Genomic DNA, 15,291 nt, shown 5'->3' with positions numbered 1-15,291 from the left:
GCCAACCCTTTATAGCGTGATGATATTAGTTATTAGCTGTGCATGCATTTACATTGCATTTTGTGTTCATTTAAAACTTATTTTAAAATCATTAAAAATGTTCTTTTGTGATACTGTACTTGTATAGAAATGTTTGACTAAAAGCTGTTTTCCACAGACATTCATTGCAGCCCACTTTGTTATTGTTCATTGACTTGAAGGGGCTGATGTCCTATTTGCAAAGTTTACAGTAGTAATAGTATGTAGTATGTAGACATTTCCATTTTATTTATTCTAATTTTATCTACTTAAAAAAAAAAATTAGTTTTCTATCAAAATGTTCTTGTGTGATAACAATGTTCTTGTGTGGAAGTGTTTGTAGTAAAAGCTGTTTTGCACAGAAATTCATTGCAGCCGGCTTTGTTTTTTATGTTTATTTGTGAGTAGGTATTGTATGAATAACATAAGTCAACGTAGTTTTACACACACACACACACACACACACACACACACACACACACACTTTGTAGGCTACTAAAGGTAAATCAAAATAATGATGTCACTGTCTAAGCAGAGGGATTTGTGCAACCCTATGGAATATAGTCGACACATGAGAAATGAGGTAATAATCAATATTTCAGAATAATTCAAACTCAGATATTGGTGTGTGATATCTGAGCTTTAATTATTTGACTACAATAATACCTCCCCTCATAATACCTCCCAGTGATTATTTCCAGGATAAACTGAGATGCTCCCAAGCTGGCTTCTTAAAACTGACTAAATATTTAAAAAGAGCCAAAAGAGCCATTCTTTTGAACGGCTCTTTGAAAGGAACGGATCGCGAAGATCCGGATCCCCTCAAAGAGCCATAAATCCCATCACTACCTACCAATGATGTCCATCCCATCATTTCTGTACCAAGGTTTTTTCTCCATTCACATCATCAAGCATTTCTAATGATTGCACAAAAACGTGCATTTCCGTTATAGTTCTCTCAAGCATGTGTGGCAGTTGTTACGTCACCTGCTGTGTTTAGCCAATTGAGGGCGCTCACAGGCTATAAAAAGGTAAATGATGTGCTACCTGAGATACGTCACCTGTTGAATTGTTGCGTCGGTAACGCGTTTCCGTCATTCCCTGGCGCTAGCAAACATCAAGGTAAGCAGAAAGCGCTTCTAGTGTGTTGGCTGTGGCTCCGTTATTTGGTTAATACAGTTTTCATGTGTGTTTATAGGTTGCAATTAATTTGGAGCATCGGTTTCGATTCATTGATTGCTGCCGTGCGGCTATGTAAACAAGCCGTGCGTAGACTTTAACGACGGTAGGAAGAATGCTTTGTGTATTTATTCATGACGCACATATTATAGCAACTGAAAGTTGAGAACGATAACTTGCCCCTGTCGCGGCTGTGATACCCAATGCAGTCGCTGTAATTTTGTTAATTCCTACCCTGGCCTTGGTTGTAAGAGTCCTGTCGTGTGTGCTATTCAAATTTCCTTGACGATTGGTAAGATATTTTTGATCTGTTCCCGTATTGGGATGGGAGAGAACCAATCTAACAGAGTCTCGTTTTTGTGTATAGGTTTGGAGAAGCCAGTAGATGCTTTTCATTTGAGGCACTCGTGTCCTTTTACAGCTGCATTGCTGTCCTGTTTCCAGAAACTATTTTTTATTATTATTTTCCTTTTTTCCCCAAACAATCCTTCGGGTTTCTAATATTATCTTCTTGTTTTCAAATATTATTTTTTTTCTTGTTTTTTTCAATATTGTTGCTCTGGTTTTTCATTGATTTTGTCTACCTGCATCAGTTGCATTCTTTGCTATTATTTTTGATATTTGAATTGTTTTACGACAAAGTCCTAATTGCTTGACCTCGTTTCTGTCTTATTCTTATATCTTGTTGAATTTGTTCCTGTTTCCATTTATTTGTTTATTTCTGTGGTAGGTTTATATTGTTTTGTTTCTTCATATAAATCTAAATATTTGTCTTTGCAGGGTCTGGGCACCAGGGCAGAGGACCAGCTTATTTTAGGTGGTGGCACCCCCGTCACAGTGTGCAGTGATTTCTCACCGTGTGTCGTGGAGCGTCTTCAAGTGTGTGTGTGTGTGTGTGTGCACACCATGATTCACTTATAGGTGGTGTGGTCTGGTCAGCCGCTGTCCTGTGGTAAGCTCCAGCCCCTTGCCTTTTGGCGTTGTATCAAATTTCTCTTGGTGGCCCATTGGGCTGAATAACCAAATGCTCCATTGCCTATTTTAATATTGGTTTTAACGGTCAATAAAAAGATTATTTTTATATTGTTACCTCTGTCTCTGACTCGTATTTAATTGGTGATACGAACCTGTTTGCCCTTTTAAAAGGTGGTTTGATTAAAATCTTTGGGTGAAATTCCCATCGTGGCGTAGTCTGGTTATATTTATTATTGTAAGTCGCTCCCCCGTGACGTAACATTTTCAGTCCCCAACGACTTCCCGCGCCACACATGCTTTGCTTGTTTTAGCACGTTGGCTTTTATATGGTGTAATCTGTAGGAGGTTTACAGAGAGCGCATATTTCATCATGACGAGCGTTGCATCAGCCACGAACGCACCATCATCTAAAGAGGTAAAGGCGCGCGTCGCATAAATATAAACACATTTCTATGTTTTCAACCTTCATGTGTTTGATAAATGTAGTTAAACCCAGTCATATTTGGTCCTAAAACCGCGTATGTCGGCATGTGCGCGCTCTATTGCCAGTCGTCTGCATGCGTTAAAACAGAGACTAACGAAATCTCTGACTCGTGATACAAAGGTTTTCATTTTTTTTTTGTAACTAATTTTTCTTTATTTAATTGAAATGGACAACAACTCAACATTGTATTAAATTAGATGTAATATAACGTGTATCTCCAAAGTTCATGTAAGTACGCGTTGTGCGTTCGTCAGACTGACGTTGTGTTTACGCGCATCATGAATGTAGGTTATTGATACACATACGTCACTAAACTAATGAAATAAGGAGGCAAAGTCCACTGTCAGTTTTTTTTTTCTTTCCTTATTCAATGATAAAATAAAGTTCAAGTTACATTTTATGTTTACATTCTTTCCAGGTTAAAGGCACGTGGTGTAATACTACCATACGCCGTTCATATTTTGTATTTATATTATTGTTAATTATTGTTTTATATATTAATATTCTTTAATTTAAAATCTGATAAGGTTTTCCCACAATTTTTACTGTGCTTAATATATAATAGCTACAAAAAAGGCGTTTATTACTAATTGTTCTTTGGTTATTATTTTTAACCTTGTTTTCAGACCATTAGGCAACAAATCTTCTGTAAACATTGCAAGAGCTATGAAGGTCACTGCATAAAGGTGCACCTTTAATTCAACCCAGCTGATTGGTCACTAAAAACTCACTCCCATATCATTTCATATTTCAAGCCACTTCAAGTCCATTGCGTAATCGAGCATGATGATGTTTAAAGGGGCGGGTTCATCATGGGTGTAAAGTAGCCTACTTATTTGCTATACTTGGCCTAATAAGATTTTTTTCTTTATTTTTTTTCTTTTATTTTTTACTGGAGCAGGGGTCTATAGCAATTGAAAATTACAATTCTGTAGACCTCCAAAGTAAAAAAGGTTGTCATATACTAATTCCTTTTAAGCATTATTTTGGATAGTTTTGCACATTTCTTGAGTGTTATTGAAATAAGCTTAGACTCTTACTCAGTTAAATTTCTAAGGCTAAACCGATACTTTTTAACTCCTTCATTTTAGACCTCCGAAGTACAAAGTCTATCTTTCGAAGGTCATCATGACTTTACTTGAGTCTGACTCAATTCTATTTAGATAAAACTATACTCAATCGTCCTTGTGAGGAAACGCCTTATCGTTCACCACAGCACATTGTTTGACCTTATTTTTTATATATATATATATATATATATAATTCTAGCTGTTGCTGTAGAAGAAAATGCAGACACTTGGTTGGTGATCACTCATATAAACTACTGTAAATATAAAGTTCTCTCAGTTTCGGGATAGAGGTTGTTCTGTAGACAGTCAGGACTTTCTTTTCTTTGGATTTCTTCAGTGGGTTTCTAAAGGGTTTTACTTTCACTCAAGTATGTATGTTTTTGATCAGCTACTTGAATTTTTTTTATTACAGTTAATTAAGTAATATACTAGATATTTTGTAAGTGAAGACATTGTTAAGAGCATGGAAATGTAAGACCAAGATTGCTTATTCTTTTAGAGAAGCAGTAATGAATGTTAACTGAAATCAGTGAAGGGCATCAGCAATCTGAAGTAACGTTCCTTCACATTTTAAGGTACTTAAAGTGCCAAAGTACTTTGAAAATGTATCAAATGAAATGTGTTTGCATATTCCAGTTTCAAATATGTTTATCCTCATATTATATGTTGTATTTTCTTTTCCTTTTTAGAAGCTTTTGATTAATGCTATGGCTGGCAATGCCTCTAGCTTTAAGGTAAGGCATATCATATACATATATTACAGTTTAGTGTAATAAACACCACTTGCCTTTAGCGAAATGTCCAATAGCATCATTTTGATGTTTGATAGATACACCAGACAATTGGAAACTCTCCTCTTCAGTCAAAACTTGATTCTTTCTCTGATAAATCCACTTTTCTTATGGTCTTATGACTGTCTCTGTGTCCAGATACTGTTTGTAAAGTTCATAGCATAATGAAAGAGCTTTTTGAGTGGCTATACAGTCTTAGTTGAGTCTTAGTGACTCATGGTAGACTCCTTGTTCCATAGCATATTTTGCCCTCCATGGCTTCAAAATGTGACCTTGGACCCGTCTTTTTGGAAGTTATGAAAAGGTCCTAGCTCTTCCAAGATCCCGTGCTGAAAAGAGAATCCAGTCTCTCAGATCACTGTAAGCCCTGTCAATCAAGCTTGGCTTGGCTTTGGGCATGCTCTCTGTCTCTCTCTACCTTTCTCTGACTCAGGGAGTGATTAAGCTTGAGTTCTTTTCAACACAGGCTAAATCACACCATTGCCATAAACTAAACATAGTATTATAGACAGATATCAGCAATCATGCCTTAGGTTGCTAGCTGCTTACAAAAATAGAGCATTTATATACAGTAGTGTATTGATGAGAGAAAGACCTACAAATAAAACACTATTTAATTCTGATCAACTGATTCATTGAAATTATTCCAATAAAAATAAAGATTCATTCACAAATCAGGCCTTTGTTATTTTAAATGTGATTTTAAATTAGTTTGTTAGTTTAAATGTGTGATACTACATCCTTGCTCCAGTCCCTTATTCCCTCAAAATATTATTCTATCACCATGTCCTCTCTGGGGCTTGTCACACTCATTGCAGAAATGGCCGAAGAAGTTTAATAAAGATCCACACAATAATCCACATAAAGTACAGATACAATGCAACTTGCAAAGACAAGACTGGACCACTAACATAGGAAAAGGTTTTAATTCCTTATCATAAATATTCTAAGAAATCGTTTTTTAGAGCACATACTAGCATTAGTAGTGTATCAGTGAACATGACATATCATCAAACAGAAAAAAAAAGCTTCAATCTGGTAATGGACTTCCAACATACATTCTAACATCATACATGAAATCTCATATCAGATGGCACAAACGTGGCTTTTTGCATAGGTGTTTATTTTTGGGTTCATCATGGCAGCGTGCAGAGCATTGTTTGTCTATTGATGAGGATAATCACATTTAAGCGTCTTGAAGGAACTGTAGGAGGTCACACACGGCAATGACTTGATGGCCACAAAGCACCTCTCATTGCAATGAAACCTCAACAAAATGACAGCTTTCTAAGAAAGCTCTGTGTCTAATCATACGTTATACTATGTTAAAGTACTAATTAGCATGCTAAGTAAAGAACTGAATACACCATCATCAACAACAATAATAGCAGTCCTATTGAACACCACCCTAAATCTGCCAACACGATTGCTCTCGAGACTAAACAGAGATTACAGGCAGTTCTGTTAGATCTAGTATATTTATAGCCAGTTACTCACAAAGAACCTGTGAACTGAGCTATGAGACAGCATAGTCCTTAGATTCATGCTGCTTTATAAGTGAGCGTCTGAAAAACAAAAAACAAATACAATGTCTCAGAGCTGATATTGGTTTAATTGACAATCCATAAATTAGACAGATGGGCTGAGGTACAGTAGGACAATATGATATCTGCAGAAAATTTTAGAAGACTTTGTGCAGAAAGTTTTAGAACAAGTGTTCCTGTGACTGAGGGGTAGAACGTTGTGTTTGCAGCGCAAAATGTTGTGGGTTTGATTCCCAGGGAACACACATACTGGTAAAACATGAATGCATTGTAAATCGTTTTGGATAAAAGCATCTGTTAAATACATAAATGTGTGTATATACATATATGCCTGTGCTGCAGTTAAACAAACCTTTGCTAATAAATGCTGAGGCAGTGCGTTGCTCACCTTTCCACCATAATCTGAGATTACAGAGGGCTTTTGAAGGAACACGTAATCTGTGACAGTGTGTAATCTCAGTGTTTGAGTGCATTTCTGTCAGGGAGAGTTCTCCATAGAGAGATGGATTTCACAGACTGACCCGATTCTGTGTCTATAAAAAGCTCTTGGCTGGTGTATTATGTCATCTGATGCTGTTTATTTTTGGCTGCGTTCTTGTCTAGGCCGCAGACACAGTGATACAGTTAGCACAGACCCAGAAGCCAAAACCTGACCCAAATGGCCTGGTGTTTGGGACGGTCTTCACTGACCACATGCTGACCATTGAGTGGATTCTCGAGGAAGGTTGGCAGAAGCCACACATCCAGCCTTTTGGGAACCTCTCCATACATCCAGGCTGCTCTGCCCTGCATTACTCTGTACAGGTCTGTCCTGGCCATCTGGAGTTCTAGTGGCTAGACATCATATAAAATCATGTCACAGCAAATAATTATAATAAAAAAAAATAAAAAATAAATGTTTGAATGTAAATACTTATTGCATGCAGCTTTTTGAGGGTATGAAGGCATACCGGGGTCCAGATAACAAAGTGCGTCTCTTCAGACCCTTGATAAACATGAAGCGGATGCTGAAGTCTGCCCACAGGGCCTGTCTGCCTGTAAGATTAACTTCCCTCCCCTCTCTACTGCATCCACATTCAGTTTTAATCATGTTAGAGATACAAAACTGCATGTCTGATTCTGTAGAGTTTTGATGGTGAAGAGTTGTCGGAGTGCATCAGGAAGTTGGTGGAAGTGGATCAGGATTGGGTCCCTCACTCAGACTCTGCCAGTTTGTACATCCGTCCCACCTTCCTGGGCACAGAGGTTAGAGCTACACAAAACCCTCATTTGGACTATTTTCAGCTTTCCATATCTTGCCATTCACAAAAGCATATGTGACCCTGGACCACAAAACCGGTTTTAAGTGTCATTTTTTTAAATTGAGATTAACACTGAAAGCTGAATGATTGAGCTTTACTTTGTTGTATGGTTTATTAGGATCTGACAAATATTTGGCTGAGATACAACTATTTGAAAATCTGGAATCTGAGGGTACAAAAAAAAATCTAAATCCTGAGAAAATGGCCTTTTAATTTGTTATTAATTTGTAAAAGTTTTGATATATTTACAGTAGAAAATGTACAAAATCTCTTCATGGAACATGATCTTTACTTAATATCCTAATGATTTTTGGCATAAAAGAAAAATCGATAATTTTGACACATACAGTACAATGTTTTTTTTTTTTTTTTTTTTTTTTTTGGCTATTGCTAAAAATATACCCCAGCGACTTAAGATTGTTTTTTTTGTTCCACGGTCACATATTTGTGCATATAAATGAAGACATGAACTCTTGTAACCCATATTTTCTTTACATATGCCTGTGTGAGCAGCCCACCCTTGGTGTTAAGAAGCCCTCCAAGGCATTGCTGTTCGTCATCCTCAGTCCTGTGGGATCGTACTTCAGCACGGGAGCTAAACCAGTGTCTCTGTGGGCCGACTCCAAATACATCAGAGCCTGGAGGGGAGGGACAGGTGACTGCAAGATGGGAGGGTGAGTGAATGAGAGAGATTTCATTGTGCCTGAATATCTACATAAAAACACTAAGTGAATAAGGAGCATTTTTGCAAGCTTACTGGCACATTCTTCCTGATCCAAATATGTGCACGCTTGGTTTAATGACAGCCACATAGTAGACTTTGGATTTTGTGCAGCATGCTATAAGCCATGTTTTAAATCTGTGCAGAGCATTTCAGCAAAGCAACCAGTGCTGTATGTACACTATCAACTGCTGAAGGAGTGATAACGGCACTAGAAAATAGGGCTTTTCAGGGCTCAGACAGATCTTTGTTTGTGAACATGAAACCTAATTTTTTCTAGGAACTATGGCGCCTCTATCTATGCTCAGTATGAGGCAGTGAATTACGGCTGTCAGCAGGTTCTGTGGCTGTACGGGGATGACCAACAGATCACTGAGGTCGGCACCATGAACCTTTTCCTCTTCTGGATCAATGAAAAAGAAGGTGATGGCTGTTCACATTTGTAAAACACTACTCTTTCACTCTCTGTTTTGATAGACAAAGTATTTTGGTTATGTATATTTACTTTAACAGAAAATACAGCGTATGTGGAAGTCAAAGTATATGGAGGTCAAAGTAAATATGCTGGACCTTTAAAAAGCCACAAGCAATGATTTTGATTCTCATGGAAGCTTATTTCTGCTAAAGATATACGTAATTGTGACATTTCTTATCTCACAGTTCTGTGAATTATAAGATATCAACTCAGAACTGAGAGTTAAAATTCATGTAAAAACTTTTCGACAAAGTCAGATTTTTTTTTTCAGAAGTCAGAAATGCAATTTTCTATATTGCAGTTACACATTTATATTACAATTCTGAGTTTATATCTCGCAGTTCCAAGTTTATAGCTCACAATTCTTAATTGCAAGAAAAAAAATCACAATCCTGAGATATAAAGTCACAGTCACCTTTTTATTATCATCTCTTTTTTTTATTCTATGGCGTACCTAAGCTTCTCTATTAAAGCCCTCTATAGTGGTCTAAAAGAAAATGACTAATTCTAATTTCTTCATTATAGACATAATATTTGAATAAACGTTTAAGATGAAAAACCTGTTTTTTGTTTTGTTTTGTTTTTTCAGAGGAGGAGCTTGCAACACCACCTCTAGATGGCATTATTCTGCCAGGCGTTACACGGCAAAGCATCTTAGAACTTGCTCGCAAATGGGTAAAACCGGTCGAAACCTTACTGTCAGGAAAAAAAAAAGTGCTAAAATTTATCTTTTGAGGTACAACAGCATGTCAATTTAACCCTGATTTTGCTCCAAACCTGACTTTCTTTTGTGGAACACAGTAGAAGATATTTCGAAGAATGTTCTTAACATCTTCAGGTCCCATTGACTTCCATTGTATTCTTTGTCTCCAAGTCAAATTGGAACTGACAATGTTTAGATACTAACATTCTTCAAATTAGCTTCTTTTGTGTTCCACCGAAGAAAGAGGGTCATACAGATTTCGAGTGACCTGAGTAAATTGTTACAGAATTTTCATTTTTTGGGGGACTGTCCCTTTAAGATACTACTTTGAACCTTAGGGGTAAATAAGGTAGAACACTGCCCCAGTTTTTTTTTTTTTCTTTTTTTTTGTAGGTTTTGATTCGAAGCTTCATTTTATCTAACAGGGTGAGTTCAAAGTATCAGAGCGCTATTTGACCATGGCCGACCTGCGTCACGCTCTGGAGGAAAACCGAGTGAGGGAGATGTTTGGTTCTGGAACTGCCTGTGTTGTTAGTCCAGTTGGCAGGATCTTGTATAAGGGAGAGGTGAGTTTAGTTTATTTGGGATGGTTAGAGCATTGCACACTGATTCAGTATCAAAACATACTGGCAAACCAACAGAGATCTACCTCTGGGTCAACATCTTGGCCAATTTTTGCAGCGTAACAATGTTTTTCTTAAACTAATTTCCTGCCATTATAGAATCTGCATATTCCATGTGAAGGAGTCTTTCCTCCACTTGCCTCCAGACTGCTAAAGGAGCTCACAGATATTCAGGTAAGACAATACACACACTGCATGACATATTTTATAGCCCTGTATAATGTATGTTAGTGTTATTTGTAAGTTTTTAGAATGTAATTAATATTTCATGATGCTGTTAAAACAATTTATGCAAAACTCTTTTCTGTTAATGTCTTGAGCTGGTTGATAATGCTTTCTTTAACTTCGCTAATAGTGGTTTCATTGAATGTCCATTTAAATGCACTTAGAAAAATTTAATTGGCAAATTATAAATAAAGCAAAATAGACAGGGTGTCATTCAGTAATTTGCTAAATGGCAAACAAATTAATTCAAATTTTGTTAGTTTTGAAATTGTGTCTTAAATATGTTTCAGGAATTTTTACTGTCATGGGAAAGTTTGGTTAGTTTTTTTTTTCTGTAGTTTGCAGTTTCTTCATTCATTCATTCATTCTGCTAAATCTACCTTTTAATGTTTAATTAATATAATTTTATTTCATAAAATATATAACATTTTGTTATATTATTATTTGCATATTTATTTTATTTGTTGGCATGGTGGAACACTTGTTTAAGTGAGATTAGAGAGATACTTGTTCAATTATGTGGTGAAGGAAACCAAAAAAATGGGGCCTAAAAATTGGGTTGTTGCGACCTCATCTGGTGAAATTGAAGAATTAGGATATCTTTGGTCTTTCAATTTTTATATTATTTGTTGTAGAGTGGTTACAATAAAATAATTGTATTCTGGCAACTTTTCAACAAGAACAAAAACCATTTAACCTCCACCTTTCCCTCCCAACACACATTGGACAAATAGAACAATCAGAACAAAAAAATATATTTTTAAAATCTTTTTGCTCTCTTGCAGTATGGACGGACCCCCAGTGACTGGTCTTGCATCATTTAAAGGAACCTCACTGATGTTCATGTACACAAACTCTTCCAAGACATTTAAAACATGCACATCGTACAAAAAAAAAGCTTTATTTGTGGGTAAATGGAATAATTACTTGCCACGTTCATGTATGTTTTTTTTGTTTTGTACAAAGTTTAAAAGCTAACTTAAACCTAGTCAAGCAATAATATGTTGTTCATTAGCATATCAAACCACTCAGATGCCTCCTCATAGCCACATTTATTCGAATCATCAGTAACCAGCAAATCAGACTTGGTGGCCATCTGCTTTGTTAAAACTAATATACCAAGATATTGGTGTCATTTGAGGTATTTCCACACTGTATAATGAGATTCAACATTCAGTGAAACTATAAATGTACTTCACTATTGATGCTGTTAGTAATATGCAATTACTGTATTATTGCACAAGCTCTTTCAATTATGAAAGACATTTATAGATATTTAAAGTACTATGTTATTGTGGAAAAAAAGTATTTTTAAAAACTTTTGTATTTTTGGATTTTACTGTTATAACATTTAAATTTTTTAAATGTTTAACTGTTTAACATCTAAAAAATAATGTTAATGTTGTAATGTTTAATCTTAGCTGATAATAATAATTAGTAGTAACATATAATTTTTTTAATTCTTCCATTCCAAGCACACAAACTCTAAAGGATATATATTTGATGAAGATCCTTTTTGCACCCAAAGGGAACCTTAAAATCCACCGTATATTTATTTAAAGATGTTTGTATGATTGAACTGATCCGTCATTTATTGTAGACCTTTGCCGCTAGGGATAAGATTTTAACAGTTAAAAAAGCACAAATAAATCAAATAATATAGATTTAAAAAATGTTATATACTGTAGGTATTGTTAATTGCCAAAGTATTTTAATGGTGTACTGAGTATTTTGTGACGTGATATCATAAATAAATACATTTAATAAAACAATGTATCATGTTTGCTTTCTTCATTCATTCATTCTTCTACTTAATATACCTGATACTATTTCATTCATGTATAATATTAATAACTTAATTTAGTAAAAAAAAAATTATAATAAATGTTTATTTGCTGTCATTGAGTGGAACACCTGTTTAAACAAATAAAAAAAAATCATTAACTACTTACTTTAGATATCATTAATTCATTCATACCTCTCTTCCAAACACATTGTACACACAACATGAAAATGTCCACTAGTAAATTAATATGCCATCCCTCACTTAAATAAAAAAAGACAGTAAGTTTGTTCGTCTTCCTAGCTCTCCTTTAGACACTATTAGTATCGAACAACTTTGGTAATAGTGGTTTCTCTTTGTTTTTTGTTCTCTTTGTAATATAATAAAGCTTTCGTTGTGTTCTTAATAATTTAATACAGGTTACATATAATGAATAGAAATAAGAAAAATTCAGTACCACCTTTTCACACAAGATGGCGAAATATAACAAAAGATGTAAAGGGAAATGGATTTGAATCACTGAGATCTGAATCACTACAATCCTTTTTTTATGCACTGGAGGCACACATATACATACATACATAGACCTATATATAATTCAGAAAAAAAAAAAAAATCCAACATGCACTGTAAAAGTGAAAACAAAATAAGAATTAAACATTTCATTTTTGTTTTAGAAATAATTAAGAAATTAAGACCAATTCTTGTTTGCCAATAAACTTGACTCATATTTATAGCCCCCACTAACCCCCAACATGCCTTGATAAGGCTCAGGTTAATGGTTACATACATGCAAAAATGTGAAACTGACTGAATGTCAGTCCCAACCAGAGCTGGGGCGAGTGACCTAAATCACTCCTGTGAAATAATGCTCTTGCCTTGAGAAAAGGGGAGAGAAATCAAAATGGACCTGAGGGAGACTGGATCCAGAGCTTGCTGGGATCAGATCACTTTCTTAAGCAGAAGCATATTGATTTATATGGAGCTGTAATTGCTTCAATATGTTCTGGATGACTCCCCCGTAATTGAGGCCTGGCAAAGACGCGCTCCTGGAAATGCCCAGTGCCAGGCAGCGGGTAGAGAGGCACCCCACCCAATCCCCTGTGTCAGCAAGAGGGGAGAACATCCCCAACCCTGCCTCATCTTCATTTACAGGAGAGGCTTCCCTGTTCGCAGGTTCACTGAGCATCTACTCATCTGATAAAGGGCAAGAATTTGGGAATGCTGAAAGCTGAAACTTACAGTGGATGGAGGATTTTGTACTTTCATTGCACCTTACAAGCTGGCATGGGTTTGTCATAATGGCTTGTTCCTTCTTTTAGCCTTAATTAGCATGAAAATTAGAAGATACTGTACAGCAATAGTTCTCACTGGACATTAAGTTTCAAAAATGTAGCATTGAAATATCAATAATATAAAACAAAATATTTAAATATGTTTCAATATCAGGATATATTAAATTATGATACATATAAGCGGGACCCACCATCGCTTTGTTCTTGATGTATAAAATAATGCTGAGGGATTTCCCATAAACCTTTGATTTCACTTACACCCAACGTGAATGTCAATCAGAGGAGAATGTTTAAACAGACGCAAAACTTGATACTGCATAGCAACACTCTGCGAAACAACATTTCACTGATGTCAGTTTGATAACACATCTTGACAGAGTGAACAAACACATGTGATTTCACATACAGCACATAGACTCTCTTTCTGTCTGTCTCATCCACTTAGAGGTGTACAGTATCCAGTTTATGAAATTCCAGCAGGAAGCATTGTGTCCAGGCATTATTAATGGTAGCTGACAGAATGATTGCAGTCCTTGTCTTGCATGCTAAATGAAGGACCACATTTCCACAAATGTCAGTGCACTATGGAGGTGGATTGTATTGGGTTACTTAATCAGAAAGGCCTTTTGTGTGTGTGTGTGTGTGTGTGTGTGTGTGTGTGTGTGTGTGGATGCCAGGAAAGACATTTCATAGATATTACAGGAAGCATCCATTTAATTATCAATTTGTGGATTCTAAATCATTTTTTTTTTAAACAATTGTATTATTTATGTCCATATGTACCTTTAAAAAAGGTTAATCTGTTGCAACTGCGACTGAGTGAAATTTCACCTGTGACATTTTAGGCATTATGTAACCAAATATGACATTTTGCAACCTGTATGTTTTACACTTCATAAAAAATATATATAACTATATAATGATTTATATATTAATCATATTGTCCAACATGGATTTATTTCCTGTTTAAACAGGAGGTTAGGGTGTGGCATTTTAAAGGGCTACAAAGGTTACATCACAGCCATTAATCATGATTTGAATGAAAAAATGAAAATGTAACATTTAAAAAGTGCATTTTGTTAATTAAAAGTAGGATCTTGATTAGATGCAAGACAGTCTTGAACCTGCTTCTGCTTGAGCTTATGATGCTTAATTGTTGCAAGCACCCACTACACCATGGTACCAACATGAAGCAACATAATATCGTGTCTAAACCATCCAAATGGTTCAGGGCCAACATAAAATCCTCTCTCAGATCATTTGATATAGTCCCTGAATGAGGCAAGGACCACCATCCCATTGTCAGCAGGCTTGGCAGGTCGAGCCAGACAGATAACACTGTCAGACTTTGTCCCTCTGGAGAGCCTTTTTTTCGTGGTCAGTGGGTTGGCAGAGACAGGCAGGCAGACGGCTCCAAAGAAGAACAAGTTGGCAGAGGTACAATGAATCTAAGTGCTGCCCAATGCAGAGCAAGGAGAGAGAGAAGGTCAGCCCACAGCATCAGACTCTCTCAGACACGCAGTGAGGCATCAGCACAAACCCCACTGTATTACTTTACATAGCCATCTCAAGACACTGGGGGGTTTCATTCATTCATTCTGTAAACACCATCTTGTGGTTTGAACTCAGCTTACTGTTACTCTCCATTCACAACTGTTGTGGAGAAGAACCTCAGTCAAAGTGTTTATCCTTAAGTGCACAGGATTGCATGACCTCTCATATGATACATGGCTGTGCATATAAAGTAGGCCTACATTACTAAAAAAATAAGATCTCTCCAACTAAAAAACATTCAGTGACTGAGTCCATCTGATATTTCTAGTTGGCTTAAACTCTCATTTATTTTTTAGTTGCTGTTGTGCTGGCCAGTGGAGTGTTTGTCTTGGACTTAATGAGGCCTATACTTGATGACACCCGGTGGCCTGAATGTAGCAGTCATTTAAGAAATTAATGCACAGTCAGTCACAATCTGATTATTTTGTGACAGAAATTGTCTAATAGCATGGGGTTACAGAGATAACGCATGACGTATTTATCTGGGCATGTGATTTCAAAAAGGCCGCCTCCATGAGGCAACCTGCTCCATGTAAAATGAAATAGTTTT

General features: G+C 36.1%; 1 protein-coding gene across 1 annotated transcript; it reads left to right on the top strand.

Moving 5' to 3' along the window:
- Nucleotides 1-2,436: 2,436 nt before the first annotated feature.
- LOC127974905 (branched-chain-amino-acid aminotransferase, cytosolic) lies at nucleotides 2,437-11,881 on the top strand. Its single transcript, XM_052578484.1, has 11 exons — nucleotides 2,437-2,587; nucleotides 4,416-4,460; nucleotides 6,665-6,865; nucleotides 6,988-7,098; nucleotides 7,187-7,306; nucleotides 7,876-8,036; nucleotides 8,364-8,506; nucleotides 9,148-9,233; nucleotides 9,687-9,827; nucleotides 9,984-10,058; nucleotides 10,895-11,881. The coding sequence occupies exons 1-11, from the start codon at nucleotides 2,543-2,545 to the stop codon at nucleotides 10,931-10,933; spliced, it is 1,167 nt and encodes a 388-aa protein (XP_052434444.1). The 5' UTR covers nucleotides 2,437-2,542; the 3' UTR covers nucleotides 10,934-11,881.
- Nucleotides 11,882-15,291: the final 3,410 nt, after the last annotated feature.

This window comes from Carassius gibelio, chromosome A4 (assembly GCF_023724105.1).
Source record: "Carassius gibelio isolate Cgi1373 ecotype wild population from Czech Republic chromosome A4, carGib1.2-hapl.c, whole genome shotgun sequence".
Classification (NCBI taxonomy): Eukaryota; Metazoa; Chordata; class Actinopteri; order Cypriniformes; family Cyprinidae; genus Carassius; species Carassius gibelio.
Note: the sequence above shows the minus strand (reverse complement) of the source record. Positions and strands in the feature narration are given on the sequence as shown.